General features: G+C 34.7%; 1 protein-coding gene across 7 annotated transcripts in view; it reads right to left on the reverse strand.

Annotated features, from left to right (window-relative positions):
* The window catches only part of DMD (dystrophin), a 2,248,143-nt gene that overhangs the window by 1,145,390 nt on the left and 1,080,005 nt on the right, over nt 1–22,748 (reverse strand). For all 7 annotated transcript variants that reach the window (XM_059157899.1, XM_059157902.1, XM_059157904.1 and 4 more), the window contains exon 43: nt 19,467–19,639. In XM_059157899.1, the coding sequence (XP_059013882.1) occupies nt 19,467–19,639 (173 nt within the window). The remainder of the gene's footprint in view (nt 1–19,466; nt 19,640–22,748) is intronic.

Genomic DNA, 22,748 nt, shown 5'->3' on the forward strand with positions numbered 1-22,748 from the left:
TGACTTCATTTATTGATCATTAATATGATTATAGATGGTGGTTGGCAATTTAGGCCCATGGGGTTTTTTGCAATTGTGGGAAAACATTAAAAAAACAAAGAATTTACCATTTTAGCCATATAATTCAATGACACTAAGTACATTCATAATGATGTGTAACTATTACATTTTTCATTTCCCGAACTATTTCATCTTCTCAAACTAAAACTTCATTCACATTAAACAACTTCCCATTTCTCCCTACCCTCAAGTCCTAGCAAACACCATTTTACTTTCTTTATGAATTTGATTACTCTAGATTCCTTACATAAATGGAATCATACAATACTTTTTCTTTTTTCTTTTTTTTTTGTTTGTTTTTTTTTGTTTTTGTTTTTTTTTCACTGAGCATAATGTGTTCAAGTTCCATTCACTGTTATAGCGTGGTCAAAATCTAATTTATTTTTAAAGTTGAATTATTTTCCTTTGTAAGGATATACTATACTTTGTTTATGCATTCAGCTGTCAATGGACATTAGGATTGTTTCCAGCTCTGGGCTATTGCAAATAATGCTGTACTGAACATGGGTGTACAAATAATTGTTTGAGTTCCTCCTTTCAGTTATTTTGTATATAAATATGCTCATAAGTAAAATGACTTGTTCAAAGTGAATTCTATATTTAATTATTTCAGATGCAGGGCCAGTTTGTTTAAACAAAGTTTTATTATAAAAAACCACATTTATTCATTTATGTACTGACTATGGTAGTTTATGCACAAAATAGGCAGAGGTGAATAGCCATGACTGAGACTATATGACCCACAAAGCCTGAATTTTTATTAATTGGCACTTAATGGAAAAAAATTGTTGGCTCATTTACAGAAAATTGTGCTACTAATTCCTTGGTTTCACAGAGAATACTAGTCTTTAAAAAGCTAAAAGATCTCTCACATAGGGAGATAGAAAGAACAGAATGTTATTCACAGCCTTATAGATGATAAACCAGGAAGAGAATGGCACACAGAAGTCACAATCTCAAATGAAATTAATCCAGTATTAATATCCAGACTCAACTGTTCCAGGTAAATCTTGCTTTCTCATCAGAGAATTACCAAGTCCAATCACTACTTTACACATCAGATAGAAAACGTAGGTATAGATTTTCTATATCAGTTCAATGTTGTATGTTTCCTTTACTGCAGATGAGGGTAAGAAAACTGCCTCAAGTGAAATTACCTGAGTCTGGAGAGGCTGAGCTATATAATTGTGAAATAATTTGGCCTCCAAATACTTAGCTATGAAATATATCAAATCTATGTATTATGCATGGCTGAAAATACACTACCTTTGGAATGCTAAACACCAGAGTAAAAAACCAATTTTCGCTGTTTTGAACATAGCCACAGGTAACATCATAGAAGCGCCACAACATAAATAAATAGGAAAAAAACCGATTCAGAAATGGGTCTCAGGTACCAAATAGCCAAAATAATTCAATGGAATTATTTTACTGTACTACAAATTGTGTGTTCACATGGCATCATGTAAGATACAGCTAAGAGTTCGTTTTAAATTATTACAGATAGAACTGGTTGGAAACTAAAGGCTTATATATCTTATCTACAATATTAAAGAGGATTTAGGATACACTTAAGATAACATAGTAAATCTTGTTTGCTTTGCCAATGTAGCTTTCCTTAGCTTTAAAATACTATTACTTAATAGAAAAATTCAACTTCAAATAGCATAGGAAATCTTTCATTAAAATTAAAGCTATTTAAATTCTACCCAGTCATATCACACAATGACTAATATTTTCAGATCTCACCCAAGAGTGTGAAATATTTTTGAGGATTTGTTTTTTACATTCAGCACATACGCATGCTAACTTTTCTGTAAAACACCTTCTGTAGAATGTATTCTATGTAAATACTACAGTTTGTGTCATTTATTGCTATGTTGTAAATTTTCTGTGACTATGCATATAATTCACTAATTATAAAATATATGAATACAATTCATATAAATTCATAAAATTCACAAAATATAAATTCATAAAATTCACAAAATTCATATATATGAATTATAAAATATATGAAATATAAACTTTTATTTAAATATATATAAAGTTGTTACATTTTACTTGAAAATAACTTTAACAGAACTGTATAATATTAAATTTATGGTCACAATGACCACAGTGTCAACAAAACATTAAGTGACATAGAATAGTGAAATTTGCTATCTGCCTGAAAAACTAATCAACTTGTTTTTATTGAATACCCTCCATATACTTTCTGTTGGGCAGAGTTTCAAAGAAAATATGACTACTCTGGCCTCAGAGATTGTTCTGTGTTTTTGATATTATGGGTAGTCAAAATAAATTAATACTCTTGATTATTGTCCCACTAGAATTTACATCATAATCGGAATAAGGAGTAGTTATAAGATCATAACAGGAGCCAGTATCAATAAATGGAATATAAAGCTCCAGGAGAACAAAGGAGTTGGAAATCATCTCCTAATGAGTTGGTTAAGAAAGCCTTGGTAGAAAAGGTAGGAATTGGGTGCCTGGGTGGCTCAGTGGGTTAAAGCCTCTACCTTCAGCTCAGGTCATGATCCCAGGGTCCTGGGATCTAGCCCCGCATCAGGCTCTCTGCTCAGTGGGGAGCTGGCTTCCCTTCCTCTCTCTCTGCCTGCCTCTCTGCCTACTGGTGAACTCTGTCTGTCAAATAAATAAAATCTTAAAAAAAAAAAAAAAAAGAAAGGTAGGAATTGAGTGGGACACTGAAGGATCATCATCTATTGGATATATTTTTTCCTTTTTAAAATGTCCAATGTTCCTTCTGTGGTGGAGGAAATTAGTGCTCACTGAATTTCGCAGGATCCCCTCAGGTTTCCCACACTCTCTTGAGATCCCATTGGGACTAATATGACTGAATCCTGAGAAGTGGGCACGTGAGGAAAGTCATGCCTCACTTCTGGTTTGAGGCACTACATCAGTGTCCATTCTTCAGTTCTACTTTGGCAATGGCTCTGACATTTACATTGTGAGAAGGGAAAACCAGAGATGGAAGCATTTTAGGTCCCTGAGTCACTGTATGGAAGACAGTTGCCTGTTTATATGATTTTATATGCGCAAAAAAATAAGCATTTAAATCACTGAGACTTAAGGTATAGTTTATTGTGACAGCTATTATTAATTTCTCTAACTAGCTCAATTTTTTGGTTAGTGGTACTCTACTTTTTCTTTGTAATCTCCATTCATTACACATAATCGGGTGGGGGGACTTTTAACCATAGCCCTCTGCAAATTCTATAAAGAGGAAAATGACCTAGTTTAGGCTAATTAGACCAGATATTAGAACCTACCTGTCAGAGAAACAGGGAGAGGAGAGATTTAGAGCTAAGCCATTTTGATATCAGCATCCATAAAAATAACTTTCCATGAGCTCTGAGTTTTCAGTATCTTCTTTCATAACCATGGCTGCTGTTATTCTTTACTTTCTTTGAATTTTCCAGTATTTCCCCCACCAGATTTAATTTCACTTAGTATAAATGAAGACTGTTACTGGTTCTTAAAACCAAAGCTTCTTAATGGCTATAGGTGGTAAGGATTTGTATATGTAAAATCATATTCCAAAGGAATGTATAATAAGGGCATTTTGGATAAAAATAACTCCAGGTAGCTGTAGAGTTCATGAAATTGTTAGAGAAGCTATGTTGGGATTGTGAATCTTAGGCTATGAATTTTAGAAGCTAGCCTCTGGGCTAAGGGGTTATAAAATCAAATGCCTTCAGGGGACATGCAGGACATAAAAAATTGTTAAGCTCTTACAAGATTTAAGGAAATAAGTGCTAAATTGGTTATACTGACCAGTCCAAACCTTGCCCTGTTTCAGTGCATTTTAAAGCTCCCTACAGGCAATAAAAAGCAACAAGCAAAGTATATCTTCCAGGTTTCTTGTCTCCAAGGGCTACCAGTTTGAAACCAAGGCAAAAAATGGAGAAGCACTGAAGGTTTCTTTGCTAGATAATGTGAAGCAGGTAGTACTGCTTTAGAAAGATCATGGATGGAACTAGAGCGTATCATGCTTAGCGAAATAAGTCAAGCAGAGAAAGACAACTATCATATGATCTCCCTGATACGAGGAAGTGGTGATGCAACATGGGGGCTTAAGTGGGTAGGAGAAGAATAAATGAAACAAGATGGGAATGGGAGGGAGACAAACCATAAGTGACTCTTAATCTCACAAAACAAACTGAGGGTTGCTGGGGGGAGGGGGTTTGGGAGAGGGGGGTGGGATTATGGACATTGGGGAGGGTATGTGCTTTGGTGAGTGCTGTGAAGTGTGTAAACCTGGTGATTCACAGACCTGTACCCCTGGGGACTAAAAATATATGTTTATAAAAAATAAAAAATTAAAAAACAATAGACAGGGGTTTGGGTACAGAGAGATCTCTTACAAGGAATCTATTGACTTAAAATTGATGTCAAGAAGAATGAAAAGAAAGTGAGGACATGAAAACAGTTGCAAAGGAAGAGTCTACAAAGCTTGGTAAATGCTGAGATGTGGAATCGAAGTACAGTGAAGAATAAAGAAGGGGCAGGAAATGTATTTGCCTGAGGGCCTTATAAGAAATAATGGCGCTATCTTCATGGAATTGGGAAGGCTCATTAAGGTACAGGTATTTTTAAGTGCAGGAAACAGAAGTACATGCCTTCTTTAGATATCTTCTAAATAAACATCATGAAAATTTCTATCAATATTCTTAAAAATTCATTATGCACAACAGCAACCATTTTGTATTCTTTGCTTGTCCATCTTAATGCTAGATTTCCAGAACAAAATATAGGATATAAGTCTTTAAAGAAAACTCAAGAAAGAGATATGGTGAATACTTGGCATGAGATAACAGAATATTTTGCGGAATGTCAGCTATTAGGGACACTGACATGCTTTGGAAGAATAACTGTCACTAAATTTTAGTACATGAAGGCACATTTTGTTATCAATCTTACTAGATCCATCCACCATGTCAAAATAATGTGAACACATGCCAATAGAAATTATATTTTACTACTGTTACTGTCAGGAACTTGGCAAAATTTGGTCTCTTATTTTGTAAATTCATTAAAATGACAGCACTAACATATATGGAATTAACTAGCTGTTAACTTTTTTGGGGTCACTTTTCACTAAATGAAATTGCCATGAAAACTCTTTCTTTAGAATGAAAGAGAACATTTTTCATGAAAACCTCAACTGATTGTTACTATCTAATAACATGAAATGCATGTCTTAGCCCTGGAACACAAATGAAAGGAGAGAAAAATTTTCCCTACAAGAGGTCCACTCAGGATGTTGAGTGGTAGCAGAAATCTTCCATGTAATGATAGACATCATAGGGCAACAAGGTCCGTTAACTGAAATCATTCTTCCTTGCCCTCCTATCTACTCTACACTATCTCTTAGGTATTCACTGCAAAATTAATTTTATATATTAGACATTCAGAGGAAGAAAAGTAAATGAGGCTATCCTCATACAGTCTAAGAGACTACTGCTTTCAGCAGAATAAAAAGTGAATGAAAATCCATTGTCTGTAGATTTCTTTAATGTAGAAAAACAACACATGTATGTAAAAAAGGCAGTAAGTATAATCAGTCCATTTTACTTCCTAAGTTTCCTTACTAAGGCTAAACTGCATTTTCTTTTGTCTTTTTGTCTCCAAATTCCATTACCTTATTAATAATAGAATATCTGTGAGGTAGGTCTTTTAAGTTCTGTCTATTTGCCATCTTTGATACAAAGATTTAGACATCACAGGCAGAAATGTTATCATGAATATCATTTAGAGAGCTATTTCACAAAAACATTATATGTCTATTATACTTTATAATATTCACAGTTATCCCCTATAAAGGAGTTTTTGGAAAATATCCTTGATAAGAGACATCTCTTATGACTTACAGTGCTTTGAAGCAAAAGCAGATATACTGAAGCACTGCACAGATAAGGAATCAGATTTTATGGCCAATGATGAGAGTGATAAAGGTAGTCTTCATAAATGATATATTTCTTAATGCCTTTTCTTAATTTATGATATAACATCAAGAAAACATATGGCCCTGTCCCACCAATAAATGGTTGTATAAAAATAATTACAAAATTATTATAATACAATAATTGGTTACACCTTTGATGATTGATGTAAGTCACCAAATCCAAAGGGTCCATGAAGCAGTCTATATCGAGAGTAATGAAAACCTAAATGTTCCCCTTTAGCTATGCTGTGATCTTTCTTCTTGATATTCACAAAATCCTGAAAAAATGGGACTGGAAGTAATTCTAATGCTTTTATTTTTTTTTATTTTTTTAAAATTAAATTTATTTTCAGCATAACAGTATTCATTATTTTTTCACTACACCCAGTGCTCCATGCAATCTGTGCCCTCTATAATACCCACCACCTGGTACCCCAACCTCCCACTCCCCTGCCACTTCAAACTCCTCAGATTGTTTTTCAGAGTCCATAGTCTCTCATGGTTCACCACCCCTTCCAATTTCCCCCAACTCCCTTCTCCTCTCTAACTCCCAATTCCAATGCTTTTAAACATAACTTACAATTTAATTTCCTTTGTGACCTTTGAAATAACAGTCATAAAAGTCTAGCTTTCCTAATTTCCCAGATTTTCCACTGGTATTTCTTTACTAAGAAACAAAACAAAACAAAAACCTTCATAAAAATTGCGGTCATCTTTCTTCCAAATAAATGAAGGATTTTCATTTATCTTATTTTCTTCTTCACTTATCTTATTTGCACTTATCTTATTTTCTGTGTTCTTAAAGCTTAAAATACTTCCAGCCTTGTTCATATCTCCCTGAAACTTTCTTCTTTTTACATTTCAAGAGTTTTGCTCTTTCTTTTTCTGTCATCTAGTCAAGTCTTCTAGATCTCTAATCATTCTCATTACTCTTCACGTTACCACTCATAAACCAAATGATTTTCATGTGGCAAAGAATTCTGATCATGAAATAAAATTAACTAATGAGTAAAATTTGTCTTCATTCATCTCTAGTGAGAACAAATTTATTCTTGGCTTCTCTAAAGACATCCAAAGAATTGTGTTTTTGATCTTCAGGACTTTAACTTTGAAAATGTCAGAGTGAGCAAAGAACATCTAACCAACACTATGAACATAGTCTGCTTATCCAAACAAGGAATAAAAGCCTTCAAGAAATCTGCAACCATAAAAAAGTAAGCATGATTTTAATTTGTCCTTTGATGCTCGAAACTATAGTGTCATATAATTTGCAGAAGACTTGGAATAAACTGGGAATACAACTAAAATTTTCCAGAATTAACTTAAAAAAAAAAACAAAGAATTTATGTATTGGTTATAGAAAATCCAAATCTTTCATGCCATTCAGGAATTTGACTTAAGCAGGCCTGTGTCTCTGACCTTTAATTTTTAGTTCTAACGGTGTCTCTAACTGGTATGAATACCACTTAAAAAAAAAAAAAAAACTAAGTCCTTATTAAAGTCTTAGCATAAGACTCAATAATTCAAATACCTAACCACAGTTAGAAATGACAAAGGTAATGACAAATGGCAAAGGTTAACATCACTAGAAGAGCAAACAAACAACAACAACAACAACAAAAACAAGCCAATAAGCAGAAAAGAGAACAGCTGGGTAAGGAAGTATAGTGGGCCTGATTAAATGGAATAAGACCACCCCTCCATAGTGTAGCCTGGCCTATATGCAACAGCCATTGTTAACTATACTTCTTAGTCTGAGGACTTTCTTTGAAGCAGAGAACACACTACACTTAAAAGCAGGACACAATGAGCAGCTCTTAAAAATGACTAATAATGGGGCGCCTGAGTGGCTCAGTGGGTTAAAGCCTCTGCCTTCGGCTCAGGTCATGATCTCAGTGTTCCAGGATCGAGCCCCACATCGGGCTCTCTGCTCTGCGGGGAGCCTGCTTCCTCTCCTCTCTCTGCCTGCCTCTCTGCCTACTTGTGATCTCTGCCTGTCAAATAACTAAATAAAATCTTTTAAAAAAATGACTAATAAGAACTGGAGTATAAACATCACAGTTCACATGCATGCCTTTTGCTTAAAGTGACTGAGACGTACCTGTCTCATACCTTTGCAGCCTTTCTCCATAGAATTAAGTTCCAGTCCCCCACCGTAGTGACTGGCTAGCTAATACTTCACAGAAGCTACTTTCCCTTCCATTGCTTACCACCACACTACTGCACCACAGCTTCCAGAATCACCTCCTGAATAAACAACCTGAACTCAAATCTTTGTCTCAGGATTTGCTTTAGAAGCAACCCAAACCAACACTCATAATCTCAAATTTTTTATTAACACCAAAATCAATCCTTAGCCATGGCTACTCTGACCTCATAGATGGCATTAAGAAAAAAAAATACTTAACTGAACTGGAAAATTAATTCATGCTTTTAAAAAAAAATGTAGCCTGTATGCTTTTTAAGACAGTGTAAGTCTAACAGGATATACAGCGACCTAGTAGAAGGAAAGAGAGAATATTCAACAACTCATTAAATACCAACTAATGTTATGATTCAAAGAATAGGTCTTTAAGAAATTTGAATTCTAATGTAATTAAAAATAATTTCCAATCATTGGATTCTATCTAAGTATACAAAAACTAGTTATTACCAGAAGGGTGTATCTAATCACAAATAGACTTTTATTTTTCTTGTAATATTAAGCCTCTGAAATATAAATTTGATAGAGTCCATTCCATGCAATTTAGCTCTGTGGATTTTTCTTTTATTTGTGAGGAAAGGATTTCCCTTTTAGAAATTTTGGCTTGGATTACAAAATGCTTTATTATGTGCATTGCAAACCTACTTATTTACCACAGCTAGACAGAGACTCCTTCTTACTTTGTCATGCAGCTGCTTGTTTTTAAACAAATTTTGCCAAGAGACATAAACCAGATGGCCTTCTTCAAGGGTATACTGTGAGCCGTGATAGTCAGCTTATGGTAGTTTCAAGCAGCAGACAGCTGGGTATGGAAAGTCATGATGCTATTTGGAAATCCAACTTCCAAGTGTGCTGAAGCACAAGGAGACGCTCAAGTTGGTAAATAAAACTGTGATTCCAAGTTTGTTTCAATATTCTATTTTTTCAAGGGTCTTTAAATTTCTGCTTCATAATATTAAAAGAGGGTTTTTTTGTTGTTTTGTTTTGTTTTGTTTTGTTTTGTTTGCAAAATAAAAGTTACCCGAACTATTGGATTAGAGATGAAACCTGTCAAAAAAGTGAATTCAGGGTACATTTTCAAGTGGAATCAACAAGTTGGGTATTCTCAGAAAATTGTATGCACACCATCAAAAATGCTTAACGGATGCTATAATAATCTACTAGAGTAGTGCAATATTTTAAATTGTTATTCCTAACTCTATTCTGTAGTAGAATTATGTACCATCACTCTTGGAATGGCTTCATGGTAAGCAGTGTTTATTCCTCTACTAGAATTTGGGCTTGCCTTGTAACTTGCTTTGACCATTGGAAGTAAATGGAAGAGATAGTGTGTCAGTTCCAACTCAAGGTCTTTAAAGCATCACATGTTTCCACTTGCCCTTCTGAGAGTTCTGAAATCTTACATGGAAGAATATGCCCCAAGTATCTACTACCCTTCCAGCCTGGACCCAGAATGAAATAAATAGGTCAGATGTATTCATTCAATCTATAGTCCCAAAGACTGAAGTAGAGTTGACTCAAAGTAGACAGGAACATGAGAATAATGATTTATTGTTAATTCCAGGTGTGTTTGTTAGACACAATTATTGCAACAGCAACTGACCAATACTGGAAAACTTTAGTAAGGGCCCAGTGGATAGTTACCTTGGGTCACTCTTACATTACTGGGAGATAGGGAGAAAGGTATAAGACAAATGTGAAGTCGCATCTATGTCCTAATTATGGTGCTACTACTTTATGTGAGGTACCCATAAAAATTATATCTCTGATTACCTCAGAATTACTTTAAAACAAAGGGCATGAAATAACAATCCTTAGTTTTTAGCATTATCTTTGAATATTAGGGAAAGACAAATAGAAAGAAAGAAAAAAAGAGAAGAAGAAATGCAAGAGAAACTACGCAGACAAAATTCACTATATCTTAAATTTACTCAAATATACAAATTATTTAAATATAAGAATTTGAAAATGCCTATCTAAACTGTTGTTTATTTTTCTAAGTATCTAACCATTTTGGGAAACCACAAAGAAATTGAAAATGTTTGTTTCAAACAGAAATCTCTCAAAAACCACATTTTTAGCTTGTAATGGGCAGCTTTCCCTTGAGAAAACTGATATTTTCAAGAGGAATTTGAGACTGTCCATGGATAAACTAAAAACTAATAAGAAAATAATTCTTGAGAAAATTGCCTTACAGGCAAGAATTTGCAATTGTCACAGAGTAAGCAGATTTTTTAAGGCATCAGAATTTTATAATGGTAACAAATACCCACCACACACACACACACACACACACACACACACACACACCCATAACTTACAAGCAAGTAAGTCAAAAAACAAAAAGTTTTTTGTCTTCTACCAGGAAGTTATGTTGACTTTAGTGGCTCACAGGTATATTTTTCCTTATGAGAGACTGTTTACTTTTCTCACATACCATAAAGAACATATCAAGACCTCATATTAATCATATATTGCTATATCCATACTTCAAAGTCATAATTCAGTATTATTATGGAAAATTGAAAGTAAATATGAGGAAAATTACACTACATAAATATTTGGTTGAATGAAGTTCTTGTTAACCAAAGAAACAAGAACCTTATTTTGAGTAAGCAGTCTGTCATTCACATGTCAGGTCTCCTCAATTAAAAAAAGAAAATAATGTATTGAAGAGCTACCATAAAATTATACTGTGTTTAGCTTAGGGGTGACAGGAAGTGTATGGCATAGTTTCTGCTGCTCTATAGTAACAAAAACTCTGTTGGATGGTACAGAGTTGCACACAGTGATGTAAGACTTTTAAATTCATGGTAAGCACCAATAAGGAAACTATATAAACAGAGAATTCTAGGAACACAGAGGCTGGAATAATTGATACCAGCAAAGTTTTCCAAATGGTAGCATTTGCACTGGGTCCTGAATAATGAGTAGGACTTTGCCAAAAACAAGTTTTAGCATTCCTCAATCACTTCAGAAGATCCTTTACCACTTGGTTTTGCCAAGCATCTTATAGAATCACAATCTATTTCTCTACAGATAATGAATATGAAGATACTACCTTCAAAATACTAAACATCTCTTTAAAGCACCGTGGTTTCAGAGACAAGGGCTTTAAATAGTTTTTATATGTATCCCTCTTACTGCTACTGAAGAATGACCTCTGGAAGAAAACATAATCGATAAGCACAAGAAATACAAGAAATCCTATGTGAAATGTATAAAAGACAAGGAATGCAACAGAAGAGAGTTCATAACTTGAGTCAAAAAAGAGGCTCTGGCATATTCTTTCTATGGATACTTGAGACCATGATTTATTCCCTCTAAATCTCAAGTGCCTCATCTGTAAAAGAAGTTCTCCTGATGATGCAATCTTATATGTAAAACATTGAATGCATGCCTGGCACATAGGTGTGGCTAAAAAAAAGTCTTTAATCTTAGACAAGGCTCATCTCATATACTCAGAAAAGGAGATGTACTAAAGTTTCAGTTCACTGTCATAATTTCTGCTTTGGTCGTAGATACTTATTTTTTAGTGGTCATTCTTGGTGTTAGTAATCTAAACTGCTATAATCTATGAATAACCCAACTATAGTCAAAGTCATGGAATATATACTCCAGGAGCACTATGGCAACAAACTTATGCATCTCTCTCCTTGGCTAAGCCATGGCTTTGTTGGAAAAGAGGGGAAAAGTCAGACAAAAATTGATTAATGAGAAAATGTTTTGGGAACATGGAGGGATAGAACAAGCAGGTATTGACAATTATGTAAAACTTCTATGTTTATGTTAGCAGAATTCAGGAAGCCAAAGTGAGATATTACCAAAATCAGAGTTCATAAAATGATAAAAGAGTAGGGGAAGGAGATAACTCTAGACTTAACTACCCATTTTACATATTTCTTAGGGCTGCTTAAAAAAACAAAACAAAATAGACTTCTGCAAAAACTGTTAAAGAGATTGTTAGTTCTCTTCAAATATTCATTTTCCTGCTTTTCCATAAGAGTACACTTTTTTGGCAGAACACATAGCACTCAGGAATAAATGTAACATTTCCCAGCATCCCTTGCAGCTTGGGTGTGGTCGTGTGACTGACTTCTGGTCAATGGTATATAACCAAAATGTTGTAGCTCCCAAGACCCTTGATTAATAGACAATTAGTATGTACACTTTGCCACTCTTTCCCCCTTCTCCCATCTTCCTTCTTGGAATGTATAAGTGGTGGGAACCCCATCTTACAACCTGTGAAGGAGAGCCCACCACGTGAGGATAGCTGAGCAGAAATAAGGAATGAGCAGAGCCATTATACCTGCCTTGACTTCATAATCCTACATTTTTTTAAAATATTTTATTTATCTATTTGACAGAGAGAAATCACAAGTAGATGGAGAGGCAGGCAGAGAGAGAGAGAGGGAAGCAGGCTCCCTGCTGAGCAGAGAGCCCGATGCGGGACTCGATCCCAGGACCCTGAGATCATGACCTGAGCCGAAGGCAGCGGCTTAACCCACTGAGCCACCCAGATGCCCCATAATCCTACATTTTTAAGGAGAAAAAAATGCTTCTATCTTAGTGAAGCCAAAACAAACTCTAATTGATAAAGAGACTTTCTGGAAAGATTATATTTAGCACAGTTTTGCTTTCCTCCAAAATTTGTCCATTCCATTTAGAAGGGAAAAAATGTATATTTAGAGAAGGGAAATGTGTGATATAATAAAACCAAGAAACACACAACAAGTAAAGTTAAATAGTGGCCTTATTTCCAAAATGAGGCTAGTCCCATAGTCATAAAATTGGTTTCTATATTAGAACCCTTTCCTTTTGACAGTAATGAAAATACAAGTTTATTTAAATAACAAAGAAGCCAACTACAGCCCCTGTACACTGAAGAAATAGAATCATCTATGGGGAGGAATGGAAATGTGTGTATACAGCTATCCCAGAAAACAAAAATGTTCAATTACTTTGAGAAAAAGATTCAGGATATTGATCTAAGATTATATGAATTTTATATCTAGTCAATTTCTTATTTGAAGCAAGTTTTAAACTAACCTTGATGTGAACTGTAAAGATTTATAAGAATCTGAAAATGTTGAAGATATAAGGCAAATGATCCTGTATGAAATGACTATTATAAAAAGCAAATCACTCTGCAACTCTGGAGTGCTTTGAAATAGCAATAGGAACATACAGAAGAGAAGCTGATAGGTAGAAACAGACTTATATTTAATGCATTTCAAAAAGTCCTTTCCTTAAATAATTACAACAGATCTCTTCCATTCTATTCCTTTGCCAACCGTTGCCAACAAAGAAGATTTCAGAAGAGGTTATAAGTAAGCAAGGGAACATTATACTGTATGTTAACTAACTAGAATTTAAAGAAAAGCTTTAAAAAAATCTACAATCAAGGACTAGTTTAGGTATCTAATTCAAATGGTACACAATACTGAATGATTCATGTTTTAAACAGAGTTTCAAAATAACAGTTATGAGATAAGGGTATAGTTTGTTGATAATTAGTTTGTTTTAATGAGACTGGTAAGTAGGAATGCATGGACATTAAATACCTCTGAACACCAACTATACAGGATTAATCCTTTGTGGCTTAAAGTTTGTCTCTGGTGGTAAAACCTCCATGTAACTGGCATCAGCAGTCAAATCATATACTTCATTTCAGGCTGTGGGGTGCAAACAAAACCTCCTCTATTTGGCTTGCAATTGCCCTCTCGGTGCTATGCAAAGTGCAACAACTGGACAGTGAAAGATATTAACAATATGTAGGGATTGGTTTAAACTCTACAAGCCCAGGAAGAAATATATACACTCAAACAGAGCAGAATAAAAGAGAAGGTGATACTCAGGAGGCTTAGCCCCTAAACTAAAATACACAAGAGAGAACAAAGGGCAGAGGAGACAGTGTAGAGGTGAAGTGTGCTGGATGCTGACTTACATAAAATGATAAGGCAGGAAGAAAGCTGCCTTTCTTAAAGTTCTGATGATCTATTTCTGGCATATATGAAATGTCAGTGCTGTCAAATTATAGTTTCATCATCATCATTATCTTCAAAGAGTATTTATTAATCACAGTGCTATACTGGGCATTGTACAGGCAAGCAAAATTGACATGATTTTTGATATCCAGGACCTAATAAAATAAATCAGAAAAATTGATGTAGACAAAGCAGATAGCAAACAAGATACTTAACTTGGAAAAGCTTGAAGGTTAACAGTAAACTTTAAAATATTTTAAAAATATTTCTAAAATGCTTAGGTAAATTGGTGAATATGCCTGTGTATCTATGAATAGGAATATTTTCTGATACATATGGAAAGATAAATAATGTGTTATTGTCTTTACATAGATAACTAAGTTTTAAAAATGAATTCTATCAAATCAATGATATAATAAATAAGGATTTTCTTTTAAAAAGATCTTGATGTGAAGAACCAAAACAGAAGCCTTCTCCATACATCATGGCCCACAGTAGAAAAAAAGTGGGCCCAAAATAGAAAATTTTACTTCTTCAATTTAACACATCTTTGTCTGTATCAGTCCCATGAATGAATGCATGAGAATTCTTTCCCTGGTCCATACAACATTGATTCTGGAATAAGATACAAAAAGACTTTCCCATGTTTAGTTTTTTTTTTTTTTTTTTTAAGCTCTCCTTAATTCTCCCAAGTTCAAAAACTACCAGTAGAATCATGTATTAGTATGTATACTTATACCTGGCGGGAGAAGGGGAATATGAAAATCCAATCTTGCATGAAAATCTTTACCTTTAGTAGAGACTAATTCTAAGGCTGCAGTGTTAATCTTCCCTGAGTCGTCAGGATCCTGCATGTGCTTATCATGTATCTTCCCAACTACATATGGCTCTGTGACAAATAGAAGAGGCTGCTAATGCTGCAATAGCTGAATGTCTCATTTAGGAACAAACAATTCTGGAAAAGCTCCCAGAATATGCATCTGTCCCTCTAGCTTCCACTTTAGAGGATAAAATTGTATGGTGGTGACATGAGGATTAGTATATTATTCTTTCCCTCTGTGAGGAGTATGGGGTTATTTCCCTCACCTTGACATGAGAGAAAAATATTTACTGAATGTCTCAGTAGAAAAATCACAAGTGAGAGAAAATGCTTATGAGAAACTTGCATTAGGAGTGGGCTTGCAGAATTACATGCTCATTCCCTAGAGTCTGAATACAGAGATGATTAAGGCACTTTCTCTTCAAATCAGATTTCTTTGGTTTCTATTCCTGTTTTCTCCCCTTTCATTTCTTTCATTGTCTCATTTTCCTTCATGCAGTACAAATGGCAGCAAGAATCTGTAAGTGCTTTAGTTTTCTGGACTTGGCACTAAGGGAATTAAAGGAGAAATCCCTGGGGAAGCATCTTCCTGCTCTCTATCCCCCAGCATCCTATCAACATGTGGCCCTGTGGTCCCAGCATGATGGTGGTAGCATTGGAAAATCTTTCTCTAGAGCAGTAGTGCCCACATACTTATCTGAGAGTAGGTACTGGTCAATTAGAAAATGTTCAGAGTCCATGGTGTAATGCCAAAAGTACAACAACGTAACATGCTCTTCTGTAAGATACACTTTTTTTTTTTTAATTTTTAGGTGAGGTCCTTCTTGTACTTAAAAAAAGAATTTATGTATTATTTAAAAAATTTAAGTGTAAATTCATTCAAGTATAGTATATACAGAGAAAAGAGTACAAATCACAAGTGCATAATTACATAAACTATCTTAACAGAAATATATCAATGCTAACAACATCCAGATCAAAATATCTGCTCTTGTTAATCACTACTCTTCATAAAGGTAACAACTATATCTGACTGTTAACTCCCCAATATGCCCGTTTTTGAGTTTTTTATAAATGGACTCACAAAATATGTATTTTCTTCGCATCTGGCTTCTTGTCTGTAGCACTATCCTCCTATTTCTTATCTTCTGAAATATCACTGGTACTGGCATTTGATTTTTTTTAATGTCCTCACCCTTTTTTCCCCATTTTATGACACTTCATTTTGATCTAAAAATTCACTATTGTAAGAATCACTACTCTTACTCTCATGTCCTCTTTACATCAGATCTAAAGCTCAGAATCACCTTGAATTTAACTACTTGTGTGTATGGGTGAGCCATCCCAAAGTATCTGACTAAATGGGATTCCAAAAAGGAATAGTGATTTTTAAAAAAAATCACTTACTTGATGTCAGATAAGAACTGTGTTGCTACACAATAATGCCATCTTATGGCTGTACAGCAATGTGTAGTCTAGAAACTGCTTTCATTTTTATTATCTCATTTGTACTGTGCTATCCTCTTAGGCTTGGGGAGTAATTTCCTGAAAATGGCGCAAATTCATTAACCATTTAAGGAATAGTAAAGCTGGTGTCAGAAAGAAAGTGAAGGGTGCCTGGGTGGCTCAGTGGGTTAAGCCGCTGCCTTTGGCTCAGGTCATGATCTCAGGGTCCTGGGATCAAGCCCTGCATTTGACTTTCTGCTCAGCAGGGAGTTGCTTCCTCCTCTCTCTCTCTGTCTGCCTCTCTGCTTACTTGTGATCTCTGTCTGTCAAATAAATAAAATCTTTAAAAAAAGAAAGTAAGTAAAGACAACAGAGTATCTGGCACTCCTTAAATGTTTGTTGAAAGAAAGAATGGAGTATGTTTCTCTAATACTAGGTGGATCTTAGGTTAATTATCTCTTTATGTTCACATGTTTTCTGCAGGTATCTTTTGAAAGCAGTGAGTACCCACCAAGAATTAGATAACAACAGAATTTAGCAGCAATGTTAATTTCCCCAAAACTTAAATATTTATTTTACATATTTGTGTATCTATCCATATACATGGATCAGTACATAGATACACAGGATTCATGAATTAAATATTCATTGTGTTTACTGTTTGTGTTCCCACAGGGAAAAAAATCCACTTTTAGTATTTTGGAGATTCGCAACTTTACTAAGACAAGACACATGTTGAAATTCTATTTGCGGGAAGACAAGGTATGAACGCAAGTCTTTTAGATAATGAGTGAGCAGTCACAGATAAGACTGGCTTTTAATTCTTTACTTGCCCTCACCTAAAAAGTAATGTCTATTTTACTTTATGACATTTAATAAAAGTTTTGCCATTATAGCATTCATGAATTTGGTGATTAATGATAGTCCCAGAACCTATGCCTTATGAATATCAAGAGTCTAATGCATTTTCTCATATTTGTAACTTATTGTGAGTATACACTACTCAAACCTATTAGAGCTAAATATTTTGGTGAAATGGAAATATGCAGATGTGCTATTTAATATGTATTTGGGTAAGTCATTTAATATCTTTGTAATATAGTGTCCTCTGTAAAACAATGAAGTAGGATAAAACCACTAAGGTCATTTCTAGCTGTAAACATTTCTTTATTATTAATCATCAAATATCAACAATAGTTTGGCTTATTTTTCAACAAGTAGTCACTCTTCTTCCCTTTCCACTGTAGAAAGAGACTATTTTGCCCCTCTCTTGATGTCAGGCTTTCTCTGGCCAGTGGAATGGGAGTGAATTTAATGTGGGCCCAGGCCAGAAGTGGCCCGTAATATAAGCACAGGTCCACAAAGGAGTTTTACATCTGGTCCATGGTCTGGAGATCTGTCATGAGAAGAGAATGCCACTGACCCTGCATTTTAGGCTCAGGAGAAAGAGACAGAACAGACCTTAACCTGACGCATATCTCAGAGCCTGCCTCAGCTATCCTACAGTTTGAAACAGCTGCCCATGAGCCCAGCCTTAGTCAGCCAAACCAAAGGCAACTAAAAGACCCATGACCATGAAAATAAATCCTTTTTGTTTTATGTCACTGGGTTCTAGAGTACAGCTTTATATACCAACATATTATGGTAATGGCTGAGTAATACATGGTCATACATGAATCATATATGAAAACAATAGCAATATAGCCATTCTTACTGTCTCAAAGGTGTTTTGGTAGAACAGACTTTGGAGAAGTTGTAGGACAGGCGGGGACTGAAAAGTCATGAGACTGAACAAAAGGACAATGGTCATGTGAAGGCCTTAAATGTCCAATAAAGGAATCTGGACTTAATTCTCAGGAGAATGAAATAATGGTACTAAAGTTCTTAGACCTTAGAAAAACAACCCTGGATGAAAGATAATTGGGAACAAAATGGGGATGATTATTAGAATTAATGGAGATTTCTGCTGTAAGTATCAGTTTAGAAACCTACTGTAGTAAATAAAGAACTAAAGTAGAAGTAAGGATATTTAGAAATGGACAGATAAGACAGTTAAGAGGGACGTCCCCTGGAATTATTAAAAATGATTTTCTTTGAGAATAATAAAGAACACTGTCTATCTTTAGAACTATAATCATTAAAACAGATTGTTTTGAATCATTAGAACTCCATTACTTTTAACCTAAAATAGGAAAAGAAAACAACATTCTACCTTCTTGTCGTGTGAGGCTAAAGAATATGTGAATTTTTGAAAATGTGGTTACAAGCTATGTATGTTAATTGAGGCAAGCCCTAAAAAATTATCTTAAATCAACAAATTACTCATAGCAAAAATAGTTGAGGGACTGCAATATGTTATATATCACCTTCAAAATAGAACTGGTAATCTAAAACAAAATAGAACTGGTAAGTGTAAATCAACTTTTTGCTGATAGCTTATATTTCAAACATATTAATCTAAATATCAATTTGCTATAAATATATAGGACACAGATCTGACCAAAGATATGCATTTTATACTGTACAGTTGTTTAAGCCTCCTCAATTAAATGACAAAACCTTCAAAATACAACTGATAAGTGAAAATCAACTTTCCACTGATAGCTTATATTTCAAACATATTAATCTAAATATCAGTTTGCTATAAATATATAGGACACAGATTTGACCAAAGATATGTACTTTATACTGTACAGTTGTTTGAGCCACCTCAATAAATGACAAAACCTATTTGACATTACATGAAATTTTAGAATATAGTGTGCCCCAACATAATGCTAACCCCAGTACAGAATAATTTCTAGAATTCCGATTATTAGTCTATTCACCATTATTGATTCTCACTTCACTTACCTTTTCCCAATGATAATAACACTTCTTCCTTTCTTCGTCCCTACCTTTCCATGGAGAACACTGAAATGAACTTCAGAGTTTTCTCTGAAAACAGGTATAGTAATTTAGGAAAATAAAAGTGTTACCTACCCTTGTCGGTCCTTGTATATTTTGTTAACTCTTTCCCATTGGACATCGAGCCGTGAGAGAGCTTCCTGGAGCTTTGCCCTTTCTGCTGGGGTGGCACTGTGCAATGCTGCTGTCTTCTTATTGTGTATGATGTCAATCCGACCTGAGATTTGTTGCAAGTTGTCTTTTATGTTCTGTGATATAGAAAATTTGAAATACATCAGAAATGTATCAGCTGTCTATGAAAAGAGATAAAAGAAAATTTATAAACCTCAGAAATAACAATAGCCTTGTAATTCTTTTTTTTTTGTATTTCAAGTTTTTATTTAAATCCTAGTGAGTTAACATATTATATAATATTCACTTTAGGGGTAGAATTTAGAGAATCTTCAGTTGTATGTAAAACCTAGTGCTTACCACAGCAAGTGCCCTCCTTAATCCTCATCTCCTCATTTAACTCACCCACACCACCCCTCTAGCAACCCTGTTGTTGTCTATAGTTCAGAGTCTCTCTTATGGTTTGCCTCCCTCTCCCTTTTATACTTTCCCTTATATTCATCTGTTTTGTTTCTTCCACATATAAGTAAAACTATATGGTATTTGTCTTTCAATGACTGACTTATTTCACTTGGCATAATACCCTCCAGCTCCATCAATATCATTGCAAATGGCAATATTTCATTCTTTCTTATGGCTGAGTAGTATTCCATTGTGTGAGAGAAAGAGTATATGAGTAAACATGTATATATATAATGGGCTCTGGAGTACACGTTTATACCATATATATGTATGGTATTTTTTATACCATATATATGTATATACATGTACACACACACACACACACACACATACTACCTCTTCTTTATCCATTCATCAGTTGATGGACATTTGGCATTTGGGCTGTTTCCATAATTTGGCTATTATAGATCAACCCTTCAATTCATCTCCTTCGTTTTTTTTTATGTTATGTTAGTTGCCATAGAATACACCATTAGTTTTTGATGTAGTGTTCCATGATTCATTGTTTGTGTCTAACACATAGTGCTCCATGTAATACATGCCCTCCTTAATACCCATTACCAGGCTCACCCATTCCTCAACCCCCTCCCCTCTGAAACCCTCAGTTTGTTTCGTGGAGTCCATAGTCCCTCATGGTTCATCTCTCCCTCCAATTTTCCCCTTCATTTTCCCCTTCCTTCTTTTAATGTCCTCCATGTTATTCCTTATGTTCCACAAGTGAAACCATGTGATACTTGACTCTCTCTGCTTGACTTATTTCACTCAGCATAATCTCTTCTAGTCCCATCCACGTTGATGCAAAAGTTGGGTATTCACCTTTTCTGATGACTGAATAATATTCCATTGTATATGAGGACCACATCTTCTTTATCCTTCAGGCTGTTGAAGGGCATCTTGGGTCTTTCCACAGTTTGGCTATTGTGGACACTGTTGCTATGAATGTTGGGGTTCATGTGGCCCTTCTTTTCACTACATCTGTATCTTTGAAGTAAATACCCAGTGGTGCAATTGCTTGGGCATAAGGCAGCTCTATTTTTAATTTTTTGAGAAACTGCCACACTGTTTTCTAAAGTGGCTGTATCAACCCGCATTCCCACCAAGAATGTAAGAGGGTTCCTATTTCTCCACAGCATCTCCAACATTTGTTGTTACTTGTCTTGTCAATTTTTGCCATTCTAACTGGTGTAAGGTGGTATCCCAATGTGGTTTTGATTTCAATTTCCCTGATGGATAAAAATGATATTTTTTCATGTGTAGGTTAGCCATTTGTATGTCTTCTCTGAAGAAGTGTCTTTTCATGTCTTCTGCCCATTTTTTGACCTGATTATTTGTTTTCTGAGTATTGAGTTTGAGAAGTTCTTTATAGAACTTGGATATCAGCCCATTATACACTACAGTCCTGCAATTCTTAATTACTGACTTATTAAAATCATCATCACTGAATTCCAGTGATTTCAACATGTTCAGTTTCATTGGTTAATTCACAGTCCTCATCAAAATGTGATATATAACTCCCTCCATCTTAACACTCTATCTTCATTTGGCTTCTGTAACCTGAACTCTGCCTGGTTTTTCTTCCACCTTCTTGTCCACTGCTTCCCTGGTCATTACAGTTTACAGTTCTCCATACAAGAGCCAAAAAGATTTTTTTCAAAACATAAATCGGTCATATTCCTACTCTGATCAAAATCCTCCAATGGCTCCTCATCAAGGTCATCATCTTTACCATGGCCTATTAAGTTCTAAATGACTTGGCTGTACGTTGGTTGTATGTTGTCTACCTTTCTGATCTTACTTTTCTTAGTCTCCTCTGAGTCTTGAATGTTTCAGCCTCATTAACCTTTTTGTGTTTCTCAAGAATGCCAAGCATTCTCTTGCTTCCAGGTTTCTCCTGTACTTGCTGTTCTCTCTGCCAAAAATATTCTTTCACTCCAAGACATTTATATGACTAGTACTCTCACTTCTTTCTCATCTAAGAAGAGCCCTCTCTACCACTCTATTTTAAATAGAAGGACTACCAATTTTGTATTCCCTGTACTCTTCATTTTTCTTCCTGACATTTATGACTAACATTAAATTATATATCTACCAGTCTTTCTACACTACTAGACTAGACCCTATAAGTATAGGAAATGTTGTCTGTCTAAATTTCTACTGGGTTCTCAGAACTTAAACTTATTCATGGCACATGGTAAGTTACTCAACGTATTTTGTTGAATAAATGAAGAAACTACTGTATCCTATAAGTTAATTCAAAAATTTTCATCTGTATTATATTTAAGGGAAAAAAAACTAAAAAAACCCCACACAAGTTCATTATGCAATACACATCTTTAATAATATTGATTTTTTTAAAAAATGCTAAAAAGTATATATTTGGTTAGTCTTACTAGTATGAATTTGATTATTTTGCTCATCTGAATTGTTATAGACATGTCAATTGAGCAAACATTTTTGAATTCTACCATATACCAGGATCAATACAAAAGAAGCAAAGGTATGTGAAGCACAGTTTTATTTGTTTGTTTTTAAGAAGTTTGAAATGGACCTTATTGTGGTAGATAGAGAGGGTGTGCTTTGGAGAAATGAAGGAAGAAATAATACTGTAGAAGCCCCAGCTAGATGACAAGAAGGAATTTGATGAGCATTCTAAGTCTATTCTTTTATGGAAGTTCAAAGAAGGACTGAATCATATACCATATTTGGTCATACATTGAGGAAAGAACTCATTGAAGGAAGTGCAATTTGGAGTGTACATAGCTGAGTAGTTAAAGTGAAAAGGGC

Source organism: Mustela lutreola, chromosome X (assembly GCF_030435805.1).
Source record: "Mustela lutreola isolate mMusLut2 chromosome X, mMusLut2.pri, whole genome shotgun sequence".
In the NCBI taxonomy this organism is placed as follows: domain Eukaryota; kingdom Metazoa; phylum Chordata; class Mammalia; order Carnivora; family Mustelidae; genus Mustela; species Mustela lutreola.